The sequence below is a fragment of the Camelus dromedarius genome, chromosome 3 (genome assembly GCF_036321535.1).
Source record: "Camelus dromedarius isolate mCamDro1 chromosome 3, mCamDro1.pat, whole genome shotgun sequence".
NCBI lineage: Eukaryota > Metazoa > Chordata > Mammalia > Artiodactyla > Camelidae > Camelus > Camelus dromedarius.
This window is the reverse complement of record NC_087438.1, coordinates 116,612,951-116,631,506: the sequence shown is the minus strand read 5'-3', so window position 1 is coordinate 116,631,506 and position 18,556 is coordinate 116,612,951. Positions and strand designations below refer to the sequence as shown.

At 39.4% G+C, this 18,556-nt stretch overlaps 1 protein-coding gene across 1 annotated transcript in view; it reads right to left on the bottom strand.

Moving 5' to 3' along the window:
* The window catches only part of LOC116152362 (transcription factor COE1), a 95,462-nt gene extending 77,415 nt beyond the window's left edge, over positions 1–18,047 (bottom strand). Inside the window, exon 1 of the mRNA XM_064479010.1 lies at positions 17,906–18,047. Coding sequence (XP_064335080.1) covers positions 17,906–18,047 — 142 coding nt within the window. The remainder of the gene's footprint in view (positions 1–17,905) is intronic.
* Between the last annotated feature and the right edge of the window lie 509 nt (positions 18,048–18,556).

Genomic DNA, 18,556 nt, shown 5'->3' with positions numbered 1-18,556 from the left:
CACACAGGTGAGGAAGTTGCTCGGCCTGATTTATTTACTTAAAGCTCATCACAGCAACAAGCACAAAGCTCTTGGGCTGGGGGCCACCCTGCTGTTTTAAACTTGCCCCACAAATGACCAGGAAACTGTGCCTTCTGTCTCATCGAGTTCTCCTTGTAGATCTGAGCTGGGCTCTCAAAAGTCGATTTGTCTTTTGGGAAAAAGAGACGCCTAGTGCTGTAGAGATACATGAATCCAACTTACTTCATACCAAGACCTGCTGGTATTTGCTAGAAGGTCCTTAGTGAGAAGTCACTGGCAGAAGTGGAGCATCTAAGTAGACCCCCTTCTTGTTTGAGGATTACACTCCATCTAAACCAGGAAGTAGGTGGATGTACCATAATTAGGGAGATGCAACTGCCCTCTAATTGCAATAAAGCTGATGAGAAAAGTCTCCCGTCTTTTGCATACCATATGCTCTGAGCAGCGTGGCCTTCTAGGAGTCTTCATTTAGATTTCCAAATTTGATGCAAGTTTAAAGCTAAAATCAAGTCCCTCAAGCAAACAGAAGCTTGAAGTTCTCCATGATTTTATTTTTTTAATTTGATCATTTATTATGATTTGGTTTCAAAGCCGGATTTGCTCAATTGAACAAGAAAAAGATGATTGTCTCAATGCAACAGATGATGGTGTTTTAAGAATCAGGGGCCAACACACGATGTCTGTCTTTTGTAATGTTTAAAGGTAAATCCATACTTTTCTTCCCTCCTGGCATATCTTCTAATATAACAAGAGTAATACTCCTTCTCTAATTGTTCTCCAGATTTCTTCCCAAAGAGTTTTGACAATAACCGTTATCAAGGGGGTAAAATCACCAGGCCTGTCTGATAAACATGTTTTCCTGCATGCCCACCCCAGTGAGTGCTCGACACTGTACTTTTATCATCCGGTGTGTGTTCAGAATGAGCTTAAGACAGCAATTGCCGGGAATAGGCAGGCGATAAACCGCATTGATTTAACACATCTTGTTTTCAATCATGCTTGGATTTTCTGAGCACGCATTTTTCCTGTACTCCGGCTTGTAGCTTTTATCTGACGAGCTGATCCCTTTTCACTGGAAAATGAAAAGGTCGCACAATAAGACACGGTTTACTGGAACTTGAACATGCACCAGGGAAAGTATTTTAGATAAATACTGTCAGACATAGTGGAGCTGAATTTCAACAACACAATTGTTGAACAACAATGCTTATTACTCTCCCAGAACAAGCTACCAGCAACTTACGGCTCTCAGCAGGGAGCAGCACCGAGTCGGGCTCTGAAGCTCAGAAACCCTTCTCCGAGCCGCGTGCTAACCAAGCACAGGGTTCCGGGCCCAGGGCGTGCTTGTGACTGTTAATGTCACAGTTTTATGAGACAACTCGGAAAACTGCTCCCACTGTTCACAGAGTTGCTTCCTCGAAACCAGGTTTCAGAAGGGTTGGATAATGAAGTTACAGCAGAGCTCTGCAGATAGACTGGGATGGGGCGGAAAAAAATCCCAAGAAAAGTGACATAAAAAGGGACTCCAAATAATCCATTAGTCCCACTAAGAAGACAGGAAAGTACTTGTAACTGAGAGATAGTAGAGGATCAAGTGCTTATGTGGTTATATTTTAATGGACTCAGAGAGAACATATAACAAGTATGCTATGGAGAGAGCTAACAATGGCCTTGCAGATAAGCCTAGACATTGTTCTCGGCCTCAACTCCAACCTAAACAGCATGTGATATAAAATAAATGAAGTCAGCCTTCTTCGCTATTGACCCAACCTAAGTGATTATTATTACTGCATATCATTAGCCTACGACTCAGCCAGAAAGTCTTCTCTGCCTAAGTCTGGAACCCTTCCCTTTCAGCCTGAGCACACATCCTGATTGTATCTTTATTCATTGTCTACCCCAGAGCTTCTTGAACTTTCCTCTGTTCACAGTACCTCGGGTGCCTCAGTCATCTTTTCACAGTGCCCTCCGGCCAAGAGAAATGCCCAACAATTCTGTTTACTTAACTGCGTAGGTCCAAACTGCTTACTTTTTATACCCTAACAATGTAATATTTGTATCCTTAATATTTACATCCTAACAATTTAGTAGCCATATGAAAAATAATACAAAGAAATGAAAGAAAAAATAATACTTTTGTTCTAAAATAATCACAAAACTTACTAATGGGATGTGTGCTCCTGTTGAGCACTGAACAACTTCTCAGACCTTGAAATAAGATTGGACATTGTCTTGTAACAAGCTATCATGGAAAAGAATCTGAAAATATTTGTGTGTGTGTGTGTGTGTATATGTATGTGTGTGTACAATTGAATCGCTTTGCTGTATACATGAAACTAACATTATAAATCAACTACAATTAAAAAAAATGATTGGACATCGATGCCTTCTTTTTTAGTCCATGTTGATATTCACAGGACACGTCCTTGGATCACAGCACCTGCTGAAAACTCAGCCTTGCAGAGCTGCGACACAATCAAAAGGAATGCAGTGCAATCTACTGTTGAGCTATGAACTACCCCGAACCAGCAGTTTACTTGGCACCTGACAGATTTAAAGTATCACTTGTGTCTCTCAAACTGAAAATAATCCACGGCACCCCTGTACGTTTGCAGGGACACCTGGGTGTGTAAGTTTAGGAAGCATGGGTCTACTCAGAAGTGTAGAAGCAATTAAATGCTGAGATGTTACACAGATCCATTGCATTCATTCATTGTGTCTTTTCTTCTAATAATTATTGATGCAAGAACAGCGTCAGCTTAAGTCCTTCCTAAGGATATACTAGGTGCCAATCCACTTTACATGGATTAACCTATCTGATCTTTACCACAATCATAAAGGGAAGTAGTACTGTTACTCCCATTACACAGAGGAAGAAACTGAGGCTCAGAGGAGTTAAATATTGCTCCCAACCACCGAGCTACTGAGTGAAAGGCTAGAGAGTCAGGCCCAGGCAGTCGGGCTCCCAAGCCCGGCTCTTAACCTCTTTGCTGGAACAGCCCAGTCAGGACAACCAAGAGGCCTCCAGACTAGGTCTCCAAAAACCATGACCCACGATACTCTTCCAGTGCTTTTCTTGCTCCCAGTATACCCCTCGCTGTGCAATCTGTTCTAATCCTTTTCTTTATCCCAACTTATGTCCTACTCCAGACCTCATTTGACTTCCATTTTTCTAACAGCACAATTCTTCCTTTCATTCCAACCCTTTCAGAGTAAGACAAAGCTGGATTATCATCCAGCCTGTATCACTGACCAGCTAGTGCCTTTTGGAAAAGTCGCATTCTTTACATCTTCCTAATATACACAGTGAAGATGTGATGTGATACTGTTTGTACAGTGCTTTGCACACAGCACTCAGCAGGCAGTTGCTATCGCTAATAATAGAATACCTGCCGTGTGCTGGAAATAGGGGCAGATGTGGGGAGTACAGGATAAATTAGACATATTTACATATTCCTCACTCCCGAGGCACTCCAGAGTCTAGAGGGTCAGAAAGACACAAACGGGATTTTACAGTAATGTGACAAACACAGAGGAGGAAACATCATTACAGGAGACATCAGGTACGTTTCAGGTACATTTCACTTGTCCTTGGGGTTCAGCCTTTCCTCCCCTGCTCACACTAATTTGAAATTATAGTTCAAAGGATTCCACTGCCTCTGATTCTCAAATACTACTCTGAAATAGAGCCCTATCTGGAGTAGGACACAGTTGTTTTAAAACAATATAAATTTTGTGACAAAATGGGAGCAAAAAAAGGTGGGAGATAATTCATTAAAATGGGATTTTTTTCCCCCAGACTTGGTATGCTTTACATTGCTTTATTAATTCAGAAAGTTGGGATGCTTCCTATATACAAGTTTGTGTGCTTAAGAAGGTGAAAAAGAGAGAGAGAGAGAGAGAAATACAACATAGGTCCAGCTTCCTATGCATCTCCAGCTGGAGACGATTCCATTTGAAAACCATTCTAGACACTGTGATGTACCCCTGAGGAGTTTATAATCCCAGGAAGATTATAACCAGCCACTCAAGAAGATACAAAACTAGCATTACTAAGGTACAAACAGTACACTGCATAGAAGAAGGAAATAATTATCTGTATGGGAGTCAGGGAAACATTTACCAAAGAGGTCGTCTCTGACCTGGATATATTTCTAGTAAGAAGGGTGGGGAAAGAATTTGAGGCAAAAGCAGCAGAAAGAACAAAGGCACAGAGATCTGGGGATGATGTGTTCAAATACAGTTAGACTTCCCAGTTTGGGGAGAGCATGGCTTACATATTGGGAGTAGGGTGCTGAAGAATGACTATGAGTAACAGTATTGGCCTTGAGTGCTTTGCTGAGAAATGTATCTGCTAGGTGACAAGGGGCTCTTAAAGGTGTTCCAGAGCATAGGAGTGACACAATCAGATCTGTATTTCAAAGACATAACCATAGGAGTCCAATAAAAGATGGATTTTAAAGTCAGAAAGATCACAATAATCCAAATGGGAAATGAGAGACCAGCTAATAATGAAGCGATCAAGGTAGATTTCAGAGTATTTTAGACTGGGATTTACATGACCTCAGTAACATGGTAGATGTGAGGGATCAGAAAAAATAAAGGATGACTCTGACATTTCTAATTTACCTGACTAGATGAATAGGGTGCCCATTTAGCAGGGTAAAGAATGCAAGAAGAATACGATATATGGGAGGAGGAAACCACACATTCAACTTCAGACGTGCTGAATTTAAAAGACCAATAGGATACCCACATGAAAATGTATCGTAGACAGTTGGAAATAAAGGACTGAGATTCAGGAAGAAGATCGAAGACGCAGTTAATTTTATGGATGAAGTTAAGAGAGAAGTAAGAGCTGAAACCACTGATGTGAAAAGAGAACCAAGATTCAGGGACAAAAAGAACAAAGGCAGGTGAAAAAAAAAATAGAAACAATATCAGGAGGGAATAATGTCACTGAAATCAAACAAGGAGCTTAAAATTGTCCACACCATCTAGTGCTGCTGGGTGATCAGCCAGGAGCGGTCTGGGGAGGAGCTATCAAAGCAGACCAAGATGAAGACTCCTGAATGCTTTAACCCAGAGGCTCTGGCTTCCTTCTGTCTCACTCAGGAACCCCCAATACAAAGGTCTGAACCCATCGAGTAAGTAAGGGATGATGGCAGACCTGTTTGCCCAGCTGACCCTTAGCTGATCACAAGAAAGGAGAGCCCATGCGATCCCCCACTGGAGTCTCCTGAGTCCTAAGGGAAGGTGCACAACTCCAGGTGCCCTGAGACAAAAACCATGATGCCAAGCGCACCTTTAGATTTGGTTGATTTCTGGGAGCAGAGGAGGAGGGGTGAGGATGTTGGGATTTTCCATGGCTCTTGAGTTTTTCTGCTCCCAGTCTTGACGCCTGTCTTTTAAGAAGTGGATGGAGCCAGACTGACCTCTCAGAGCACCCCAGTGCTCCAGATTTAGACTTGGCAGCCATGGAGGACTGGGGCTCCTTGCCACAAAATACTGACAAAACACATATGTATATGCAACCAGAATTCAATCTTCTCCTTTGGATGCTGGTGGTCTTCATACTGGTCCCTGATGACTTACAATCAATAGATGTTTGGCTAAGCAATTCACTTGTTTTGGAGTAACGGTTATCGTGTGGGCAATGGGTATGTGGCCACTTCCGCAATAACCCCGCATCTCTGGGCGGAGCGAATATTACAATCATGCATTTGTTGCTGTTAGCCCATGAGATGCTGGAAACCAATTTTGAAAAGCGAGTAATAAAGCACCACATAAAAAATAATGGTGTAATTACTTCTTGGTCAGGTTAAACCTACTGTGATGATAAAAACCAAAGGGAGCAGCAGGCAGCATAAGCGGGTTTGCTGTAAATCTGACCCTGGTTCTGACCTTCAGCAAGAAAAAGGCTTGAACCCGCCCACCTAAGCCAGGTGCACAGAAGGATATTTGTGCCGCGTATCTCTACCAAGTCTCTGTTTAAAAGCACTTTAATGAATGTATCCCAGGGACGCCTATGTCAACTCTCAAGAGCTAAAGACAATACCCCAGTCTCTAAATTACTGACCCAGAAGCTTACAGATTCCCATTTGAATTCAGACCCTAAAGGAAGACGATTTAGAAACTGCATCAGAGAGCAGTCACCATGCTGGTATAACTTGTTCTCTAAATGTAGAGAAGCAGCAAAGGACGGGGGTCTACTTGGAACACGGACCACACTGCCCAGGAGGTGAAGGAAACGCTGGGCACTGCTGTTGATCTGTGAGCAAACGCTCTGAGAACCCACTGATGTAAACAGAGGAAGCAAACCGGCCTCCACTGGTCAGGCTGTGCGCTTTCACATCTCATCCCAACTGCCTGAGAGGCTTCCCCGATCCACATGAAACACCGTGGGGGGAGGCAGGGCGGGGGGCGTGGGAGAGCGCCTCAGCCAAAGGTGTGATGAGAACTTCTAAGGACGGTGGCACAGTTCATGTTGTAGGATATCACGATTGTTTTGACTTGCTGCATTCGGTTACTTCCAGACCTTGGGAAGAGATTTAGTTAGTATCCTTGTTTAGTCTCTTCTAACAGTTGCAAATAGTTCTAAGGTCCGTGCGTCACAGACTTTCGGACAGGACGCTGTTGGAGAACACCGTCAGTCCACTGGTGCAGCAACAGCAGACTAATTTTTACCAATCAAAGTGGCTTCTGTAGGGTAAATTCTCAATGACAGCAACTTGCATGGAAATGCACACTGATGTTGATTAGAAATGGGTACAAACCAGAGTGCAGGGCAAACTGACTATTTACGGGTGGAGAGGATGCAAGATTAAATTCAGAGACTAAGTCATCATGAGTTCAGAGGCATCCTTAAAAGGAGACTTGGTCACCACACCGACCACTGCTAACAACACGATTTTCCCAAGTGGGCAGAGGCCCACACCAGGCACACCCGCCTTGGCAGCCCTCAGAAATGCCACCGTATGTTTCAAGGAGACACCATGCCGGCTAGACTCCCCTGGACCACACTCTTCCTTCACACTGGAAATCGAGACTGAAATTCTCCAAACTGAAGCTTCCAATTCTGTCTAAATTGATGGGTGCGATGGAGTGGCTTAAAATGAATAATAGATGAGAACATGGGAAAAGAAGCCACCTTCCTTCTGTATTCTCTCTCTGCAATCCGCCTGTCCCACTGGAGGCTGGTGAACTCAGAGGAAATGAAAATACATGCTTAACGCCATCTGTGGAATTCACGTTGCCTGAGGCCACTGTGTCAGATACTGTTGCTGGGTTTCTCAGAGGGTGGGACGCATCTGCAGGGGCAGAGGCCAGGCCTGATACACTGCTGACCTATTCCCAGATGGAAAATGTTCACGATTCTCTTGGGACAATAGGTGCTGTGACCCTTTAAGAACAAAATCAAACATACTGGATTGCATTTTTCAAAAGCTACCAAAATAATTTTTAGGGAAGAATACATTCTCCTAAGTCCCCTTTCTAAGTCTGGAATTAACAACTTGGCCTCGATGTAACCAGGTAGAGGGGCAAAAGCACACCCATTCAATCAACTTCAAAATTTTATTGCTGCTAAGGTCCTTCCTCTTATAGCAGACAGAACCAAGCTTGGAGACCCTACGTGATCAGCGCAAGATCAAACGGATACTTAACAGTTGAATCAGAACGGAAGCTACAATGTTGGTAATCTACAACAGGTCCCCACGTCAGTCCTCCATGTAAGCTTGATTTCAAATGAAAAGGATCATTTACTGAGAAGTGGTTCTGGGCATTTTAGTTTTGCTAGTTTCTTCTTTTTCCTTCAACAGCCCAAAAGGTAGGTATTCCTGTTTCACAGATGAGCAAACTGAGGCACTGAGTCTGAGGGTGGGAAATAAAAAGGAGTGTGATTTAATTGTACCTTTGGAAAAAAGACATCGAACCTGCCCTTCGGACAAACATTCTTCATTAAAAGATCCATCTCCTCTAACTGCTGGCCATTTCGAAGCCAGACGGCCCTGCCATTTTATAAAATGAACGTTAACTGCAAGGAAGACCAGAGAAGGCTCCCAGGATCTTGAAAGTATCATGGAGCATGTCTACGAAGTGTCCACATTTTTTTTTAAACCATTGCCAATTTCTCCTGAAGTCTGTTTCACAGAAACCCCTGGGATTAAAAACAACGTGTTCTGACTTGACCTAAATTCTTGTAATGGAAATGTGATCGTAACTGCAGCCCACAGGAACTGATGCAGAGTTAGAATGCACCAGGGGATGTGCTCAGCACTACCTTATATATCATTAATTCTTAGCCAGCCCTATGAAGTCTGTTCTGTTAGCATCACCACTTTTTGTTTGTTTGTTTTTACAGATAGGGGAAGATCCTGAAGATGACTGAGATGTGACAGATCCTGCCTGAGTTTTAGGGCAGTGAGGGCAACATTAGGGCTCACGCTTAGGCAGTCCCCAGTCCCACTCACTCACGTGCCCTCGCCGCTGGACCGCCCCTGTGGAAGCATTTAGCTAACACATTGGAAGAGGTGATGTTACCTTCCCCTTCAGGGCAACATGGAAGAAAACAAGCAATAAAAGATGTCTCAAGTGGAACTACCTGGCTTTGACTTGAAAATATAAATGTATACCCACATATGCCATAGAAAGACTTGACTCCAGGAAGACGTAAGTTTAAGAAGGGAAATGTTTCAGGATGCATCACACTGAAACCCAAAACCATTTTCTGTGAGGTGTACGGTGGTGATGTCACCCATTAAAAAAAAAATGAGAAATGATACACGCTTCTCATTATCACCTTCCAGCTTGTTTCATCCCTCCTAGCAAGTTTTCCTTAATCAAGTAACTTGAAAATTGTACGGAATCTTGAGGCAGCTCTGGGTAACACGGGTGGCATTCTGATAGCCTTCCTTCATTAACTGCTCATAGCCCAGAAATGAGAAGAAAGCCTCTCCTCCTGCGGAGCCTTTTAACTGAAAAACTCATCTTAATTGAACGCACCCATCAGTTAACTATCTTCGGATTCACAAACCATTAATGCCCCATTTTCGCAGAGTGTCTTCTCTCTGGCTTGTCGACAGACTGGCACTCTCTGGGCTGTGCTTAGAGGAATGTGAGATTCAGCAGGAATGTGGAGGGGGCAGGAGAGGGAAGGGAGCACACAATGCACTCAGCTTCTCCAGCAAATGAGCCAGCATTGTGGGGCTGAGCAGGGGGAGCAGCGGACACTTCTGCCCTTGCAAAACTGACATCCTCCCATCAATGCTCTGAGTCAACTGCAAGGGAATTGCAAAGAATGCCATCCTGCCCTCTGAGTGCCAGTTAAGCAGGCTTCCAGTGTGCCTACGGAGGGAAGACAAGGCTTGTAAATAGCCTGGTGGACGTAAAAAGGTGGTATTAATGATAAAAGGGTGGGGGAAAGAAAAACTAATTGTACATTTGTCTCCTGAAATATTTGGCCTGTTTAAAAGTTCCCTTTTTCTGTCTCCATCTAAGCAAGGATTTGAGGCGTGTCCCCAAAGGACTCTTGTGAGGTTGCTCTCTGTAGCAAGGCAAGTCCCTGAAGAGACACTGGATTAACTGCCCTGCTGTGCCAGGGGCAGCCAGCCTCTCGAGAGAGAACTGTGCCAGCTGGATCTCTTACTAAGCGGGGAGCCTCTTGAAATCAGAAGGGTGTGAGACCATGGCTCGGATGGGGAAGACAAGCATAATTAGACTTTGTAAGAGACATATGTACATTCCTTCCTGCATGGGGAACTACATGGGCTCTATCAAAAACCATTTTTTAAGTGTCATGAAACTATCAGAAACCATCAGGAAGACCCATTTTCCAACTTAATGCAATGCTATCTTTTTAGACAGCCTGATTTTGTGTTTGAAATACACTCACAATCTGACTGTGTTCCCCTGGGCCAAGATTCTAAAGTCAACTATGACTGTAATTCCATAAACACAGAAAACAGAATCAAAGGATTATAAGAATTTAGATATTTTGAGCCTAACATCCAGCAAATTCAATGCAAGAATCCTTTCCAAAAACACCCTATACAGGGGTAATTCAAAGACTACTGAACACTCCCACGTACTGAGTACTTACTACTTTTGTCCATTTCATTTTTAAAAGACACATTTTATTTACATGTTTTAAATTACACCGAGCATTACCCTGTTACTAAAGTCTTAATACTGACTCCAGCAGGTTTGGTTTCAATTCTGCTTTTTAGTCTTTTCTTCTATTAGCTAATTTAGTCCCTTTTCCTAGTTTTTCAAATGTTGAAAATGTCTATCAGATTATCATATTTTTCTGTAACATCCTCATTTATCTTCTACAGATTAAATTTTCACAGCTAATTTGTATTTTTTAATATACACACGAGTTACAACAATCCCAAACACATACTTTAGCATACAAATCTGATCTTTACACTTGCCACCTCTATTCATTTTCATTAATGTAAAAGTTATTTAAAAACTTAGCAATTAAAAAAATTAAGTAAAAATAAGTTTTAAAAAATTAAAAAAAACTGGAAACTAGTACATGTAGTTATCTTCTTAGCTATTTCAGCTTTGTATTTCTTTGAATATACGTACATATACATACTTGCATGTGGATATATTCATGATTTCTGTAATAATGTTGTATTCTTCTCTTTTATTCAACATAATTAATATCACAATCATTTCCTAAACTCATCACATTCATAATCCATCACATAAATTAGTCTTTGTCAGTAAACTGTGAATTATTTAACCATTTTCCTATAGATAGATCTTTGCTGACAATAATTTTTTAATCTTGCTCTACAGAAATAACAGATATTTTTGTTTCATAAAGTTTTTTTTTCTCTTATACTGAATAATTATTTGGGGATATTTGCCAAAATTGAAAAAACTGGATCATGAATATGTATCTTTCCAAGACTATGTCATTTCATAAGATGATACCATAGGCACAGAGTGCACTCTAGTATAAATTTAACAGCATTTATGGCTCACTAATTGTGTTGCAAAATGGTATCTCAAGAATGATTGTGGAACTGTTTTCAAATGAAACTAAATTAAATTTGATCTTGTTGGTTTTGGTCAATGTCAGAATTTATTATGATCAATTTTAAGTTTGTTATAAAAATCTGTCAAAAAATTTATTTCATTGAACTAAAATTTATTGAGTTTTATGGCATAGAGTTATAGTACTAAATATAATACAGAAAAATACTTTCCTTCATAAAGTGTACATTTTAATAAGCATAGATAGATGATAACATATTATACAGAAACTAGGAAGGGGAAAGACGATTTGGGAGAACTTTGCTAAAAAAACTTGGGGGAATTTCCTTTTTCTTAAAAAAAGGAGTGCTACCAACAACTGGTTTGGTATGCAGTGAACAATCATTTAGACACAGGCTATATTCACAGCTTAAAAGCTGAATATCAGTTCTAAATGTATGTATTAAAAAAAATCTGATGCATTTGAAGAGTCTTTTCAAGTTGCTTTTTCCCAAAGATTAAGTGAAAATCAAGCATGTGATTTTAATAACTCTCTATAAGGTTTTACTCTTAAGTGAATGACACAATTACACTGCAATTAAAAATGAGCTTATATTCTTGAAATTTTATCTCATTTGGCTCAAAAATTCAAAAAAGTTCTGAATAGGGCAACATTATAATTGTATGTAATTAAAACATTAAAAAATATTATGTAACTCCCATGTAGTTTTACTGCTATTGGTTATTTACTTGTGAAAGAACATATTTTACACACTTGTGTTTGTAAAAAACTTAAAAATTTTTTAAACTTCTTGAAAAATATTAAAGAAGTGAATTATAATAATCAACTTTTTGATGATAATTAGAGAAAAAACATGGTACAAAAATGCTGTTCTTTAATTTGGTTAATTTTCAAGGACACATTACTCTTCTTTTCTTCTACCTTTTTTCACTGTTTGGAGATAGCCTTAAGTTATCCAGATCAGTATCCCTTATATTGTAAAATGCATTAAAAATACTTTGGTAGTAAATTAAAATACATAATCTTATTCAGTAAATCTGAAGTGAGGCCTAATACTTTCATTTCTAACATGCTCTCAGGTGATGATAGTGCTGCTGCTTCTATGAACTACATTTTGAATAGCAAGGATCTGGGCAGGCTAGCAGTAAAGTGAAAACCTGAATTTTGTACCTCTCATGTGGTTAAAAACAGGTAATCGTCATCAAATCAACTCTTTTTTATATTAATTTCTATTACAGGAGTAATGTCCAGTGTGTTGAAAATAACTTTAAGGCAAACACCTTGCCTTCACTATGGTGTTTGATCACCTGTAATTGCTGTTTGTTGGCTCATTGGCTCTTCTACAGACATTACTCTGATGAAAACTCAATATAAACTAAAAAAAGGAAACAGTCTGGATAATTCTACAATAAAGTGTTCCTTCCACAAATGTGTTTCCAACTGCAACAGATTTAATGCTTTGTAACATTATTTTTTATGTAGGTAGAATGTTTAGTTATTATCCTTTTACTCACTTACCTAGCAATATTTTAAGAAGTCAGATTAAAGTTGAATTAGACTTTGTCGGTACAAAAGTTAAGAAATAAATTTTAATAACTGATATCTACAAGGTCTTAACTTGTTATTTCCACAATTTTTGGAGGCTTAATCATCTTATTTTCAAAAATGAAATTAGATATAATATCTAAAAGGTAATACTAAATGTCAGTAAATCAGTAACAACATTTGAAATTATACTGAAGAAATTACATATCCAATTGACAGCTCATTCAATTAAACTCATATCATAAATTGGTATGTCGTATTCAGTGAATTATTACTCATACATGTGGTTTTATGTACCTCTGATTTCTTTCTTTTTTGGGGGGGTCAGTAATTAGGTTTATTTATTTATTTATTTTTTAACAGAGGTATGGGGGATTGAACCCAGGATCTCCTGCATGGTAGGCACACATTCTACCACTGAGCTATACCCTATCCCCTAGATTTATTTCTAAACAATATCATGATTGAAGCCATCATGTCATGAAAGTAGTAATCCTTAGATTCCTTTTAATAAACTCTTGACTGTTAATTGAAAAAATGGACCTTATAAAAGTAAGTTATGCCCAGAAACTAAAATTATATTCAGTATCCAGATTTTTTTAAACTTGCACTTATAAGCAAAGTAAAATGTTAATTATGAATGGAATGAAAGTTGTAAATGAGGTACAAAATGAAAAAAATATTTGTTAATCTAAAAGAAAGGAACAGTGAAGAAGAAAATAAAATATAATACAAATATTATGATAGTGTAAGATTATGGTAGATATTAACCCTACTATAGAGATAATTAACTGTAAGCAGACTATAAACTGTAATTAAACAACAAATACAGTCAAACTGAAAAAAAAGAAAATACCCAACCACAAGCTATTTACTATGCTAAGTGAAAAAAGCCACAGGAAGATAATACTATATATTTAATAATGTACATGAGACTTCAACTGAACACCAAATATTCTATTTAAACAGAAGCACACACATTATGCATCAAATTTCAGCAAATCTAGAAAACCATTTTTAGAAATGGGCAAATATTAAATAAATATTAAATTTGTCACCTCTCAAAAGCAGAAACTCAAGAAACCATTAAGAAAAATAAGTTCATTCAGAAAAAAAATCCTTAAAACAAATAGAATTTCAATTTATATTTGTTTATTAAATTTAAATTTTTATATTTTATCATTTCAAGTTAAGTAATTTCCACATCTATTTTCATAAGATATATTGGTCTTTGGTTTTCTTTTCTTGTGAATTATTTGTATGGTTTAGGTATCAGGGTAATATTGACCTCACAGAATGAGTTGGGAAGCATTTTCCCTTCTATTTTTGGAAGAGTTGTGAAGGAGTGGTAATTTTTCCCTAAATATTTGGTAGAATTCACCAACAAAGCCATTTGGTTCGGGGCTTTTCTTTGTATGACTTTGTCTTAAAAGGAACTTTCACATCACTAATTGTTAGAGAAATGCAAATCAAAACTACAATGAGATATCACCTCACACAAGTCAGAATGGTCATCATTAGAAGGTCCACAAATGATAAATGCTGGAGATGATGCAGAGGAAAGGGAACTCTCCCACATCGTTGGTAGAAATGTAAATTGCTGCAGCCACTATGGAGGACAGTATGGAGATTCCTCAAAAAACTAAAAACAGACATATTATGCAATCTATCAATCCCACTCCTGAGCAATTATCCAGAGGAAAATATGATTCAAAAAGACATGTGCACCCCAATGTTCACAGCAACACTACTTATAATAGGCAAGACATGGAAACAATCCAAATGTCCACCAAAAGATGACTGGATAAAGAAGATGCAGTATATATATATACAATGGAATACTACTCAGCCAGAAAAAGAATAAAATAATGCCACTTGCAGCAACATAGATGGACACAGCGATTGTCATTCTAAGTGAAGCAAGTCAGAAAGAGAAAGAAAAGTACCCTATATCACTTACATGTGGAATCTTAAGAGTACAAATGAATTTATCTATAAAACAGAAACAGATTTACAGATGTAAAGAACAAACTTAGAGTTACCAGGGGGTAAAGAGAGTGGGAAGGGATAAATTGGAAATTTGAAAATTTGGACCTCTTGGGGAGTGATGGAAATTTTAGCTATCTTGATTGTGGTGGTGGTTTCATTGGTGTATACATCTATTAAAATTCATCAAATTATACATCTGAAATATGCATAGTTTACTGTACAGGAATCATACCACAACAAAAGCATTAAAAATAACAAAATAAAAATTTTTTTTACAGTTAGGCATTTTCAATTGTAATTCTTTTAATCCATGAGAAAATAGAGACAGAAACAGAAGAAATGACCTGTCTATTGTTCTTGGCTGTTTCTTTTTTTTAAAGTATTTAAAAAACAGATAGTGTGTAATAAAAATGAGGCAGCCTTTCATTCATGTGGGCTATGTATTTACAATATACCCTTTTAAAAATTTAAGTCTTGTGGGTTTTAGTTACCTTAGGTTACCTAACTTAATACTTGCAAGAACCAAAGGAGGTTCTATCATCTCCATTTGACACATGAGGAAACAAAGGCTAAAATAAATTACATTATCTATCCAACATCTCAGTTAGACATACAGTAGTTATTATTAGCAGGAGCTTAGAGGTCATAATCTCTTCTCAGTTACTTAATAAATTGGCATATTGGGTGAATTACTAACTTCTGGGCCTCAGTTTTTACGTAAAATGAGAATATTAGCACTATCTACTTTTTAGGGTTATTGTATAAACAAAATGCATGTAAAGTGCTTATGACATTGCCTGGCTTACAGTATGTGCTCAACATTAGCAGTGATTTTTACTATTACTAGGTATAGCCGAGTTTTGTCATTTAAGTTTTAATAGCTCTAAAACTCTTGAGAATTAAGGAAAATAAACTGTAACTCTTAGACTGGAAAATAAACACTTAAAAGGAATTGGTTCCAGTCACAGATAAATCATTTTACTACTACTTTTTATACCTTCTGATTTTACTACATGTGCATCTAATCAAAAAATAAAAATAATAAGGGGAAAAAAGTACATAAAATTTGAAGTGTTCTCTATTGTAAATGCTCGTCCATTTAAAAACAGACCTATATAGTGTCTTACTAACAGTTTTGTTTTCTTTGATGGGACTATTGGAATCAATTTTCCCATAGCACTTTCTTTTTATTCTATAAACTAAGTAGGTTTAAGATGTGAATATTTAAAATATATCACTACAGATTCTCTAAATTATTTGCAAAACAAAATTCTCCAAATAATTTTCATAGGTCACAGTTAAGCTTAATTTAACTGTACATTTGTTGCAGCAACAAAACATTCAACCTGCACTTTCCTGACAAAGTTCTACGGTAAGCTATACAGTTTGCAGCTATGTTCAGGCACTTTTATTATTTCCTAGGAGTTGTTATGAGTTGTTGATCCTTCTATTTGCACAATTGATTACACTTTTCAAAACAATTTTGTGTGCACAATCTTATTTGTCCTTCCCAATGGCCTCCTAATGATAAGGTATCCAGGAGATGTCTCTTTTCCATTTAAAGATGTGAAAACCAAGCTGCTAGTTACAATGCTAGCATTGGAATTCCACTCTCTTGATCCTGTATTAATGTTTACCAAGTGTCACTTCATGCCCTTAAGCTATCTTGCAGGGCAAAGTGAACTCTAACTGAAAGGATATTATAGCATGATTGCTAAAACTACAGCAACAACTTCTATCAAAACATTTACTCTCATGGTCCTTGGGAGATAATGTGCTAGCTGAACTACAGAGTTGAGATAATAAGGTGTGGAGCAATGCTGACACCCGTTTTCATATAGGTCAGAAAGTCTGTTTTGCAACATTTACTCTAATAACACAGTTCATTCTAGCCTTCTCATGTTCAGTTACTTAGCTTGTCTGCTTGTGCACCCTGGCTGGTGCACAGGAGACTTCCTACACAGTTTTTTTTTTTTTTTACATCTGCTCTAAGTATAATTTCAGCAAATGCACAACAAGGTAGTGATTCTATTCATGACCCTCAAGCTCTGCTGGAAACACAAAATGATTTCAAGGAGTAGTACAATTCTTCCCTTTAAAAAATCTACTTATTAAAAAAATAAGCAGGATGGCTATAGCTCAGTGGTAGAGCACACGCTTAGCATACCCAAGGTCCAGGGTTCAATCCCCAGTACTGCCATTGGAAAATAATAATAAAAATTAAAATTAAAAAAAATAAGCAAAAAGTTCAATTTCCTAAATCAGAGATAAAGAGACTTAATTGTGGCCCACCTTTGTCCTTCCACACTTTTAATAATCAACTCAATTTAACTTCCCTCAACCAGCCATTCAGTGTATCATGCCCAGCAGTTAATCCAGAAGGTCCAGGTTCTTCCCTCCATCACCATAAATTTGACTTCAGGTCCTGGGAAACAGGACTTAAAAACTCAGACTAGAATGTCCGTGTGGTGGACTAACAGCATTCAGACTACAGTAATTTACTGCAATCATTATTTATCCAACGGGTAATACGTTTCAGACTTCCTTGTCCTACTTTATACATATCTTAATTTAATTCTGAGAACTCCATCGGGTATTATAATATCCATTACTTGGGAAGAACGGAAGCACGAAGGGTAAGTTAACAGCCCAAATCGCACAGCAATAAACGACCAATGAAGGTCTTAAAACAGGGCCTTAACCTTAACCGCTACACCAAAATTGCCTACCCCTCAACTCTAATACCAACATGATCATTAAGCTAATCACATGATCTTCGGACAGTCATTTCATAGCTCTGAGCCTCAGTTTCCTTCACTGTAAAATGACCTGCCCTCAGTGAGCTTTTAATGTCCTGCGAATTTCTGACTGGATTATTTCCCCACTCCAGATTAGATGTAAAAGTTAAAGCAAACTTTTCAACCACTGTGTGTTCTGGTACATTCTCATTACTCTAGTACATTCTCATTACTCTAGTACATTCTCCCTACTCTTACTGCTAGGGTCCAGAGTTTGCTGTTTTATTTTCAAATATTGAACCTGCAACGCTAATCTTAAATATTCTCTCTCCGTTCGGTATCACCTTTCCCCACTACCAGGGCTGCCAACCAGGCTGCCTGATCCCACTCCAGACCTTCACCTGCTCTCTCCAGCCCACCTCACGGCTTCCCAGGCAGCCAGCAACAGGCCTAAAGAAAGCCCAAGAAGCAAAGCCATAGGAAGACGTTCTGGCTCCCAAAAGTCAAGAGAGGCTCTAGGGCACCTGCCTCACCCTCCAGCTCCTCAAGGAGAGGCCTGAGACTGCTTCCTCAACCAATGCGGCCCAGGTTCTGGCCTCACCCCTCACTGCCATTACGACCCCTGAGGCCTGGGCCTGGAAACCGGCGCCCACAGAAACCGCCCAGACCCCTCGCTCCCCGCAACTCCTAGAGCCTCGGCCTCTCAGTCTCTGGGCCTCCGTGGCGCACACCCAGACCCCCATGGTCCTCACCTCCTGGGCCCGAGGACGCGCGCAGACCTCCAGTCTCACCTGAGCCTCCGGGGGACCGCGCGACAAGGCTGTCTCCTCCCGCCTCACACACGACTGTACTGCGTGGGAGGCAGCTGTCTCCTTCCGCCTCACTCCTGCCGCCTCACTCCTGCCGCTGCGCCGCGCGCGACACGACTGTCTCCTTCCGCCTCACGCCCAACTCCGTGCTGCGCGGGACAGAAGCAGGGGCGCCAGTCCTTCCGCTGCCGCTGTCATTCGAAGAGGCCTCTGCTACTGCTACTGCTCCTGCCGCCGAGTCAGTGAGTCTCGCTGTGCGCAGGAAGCTCTTCACTCCACTTTATAGCAGGTTTGCTTTTTGCGGTTATTTACTGTTGATCCCATCTTGTATGTTGTGTGTGTTGAGGTGGGGTTGAGGGGGAGTAGATAACTTATCTCTATAGTTCATGGTGTCCAGAACCATGGGAATGATTTTTACTCAAGGAATCATATATGAGTAACGT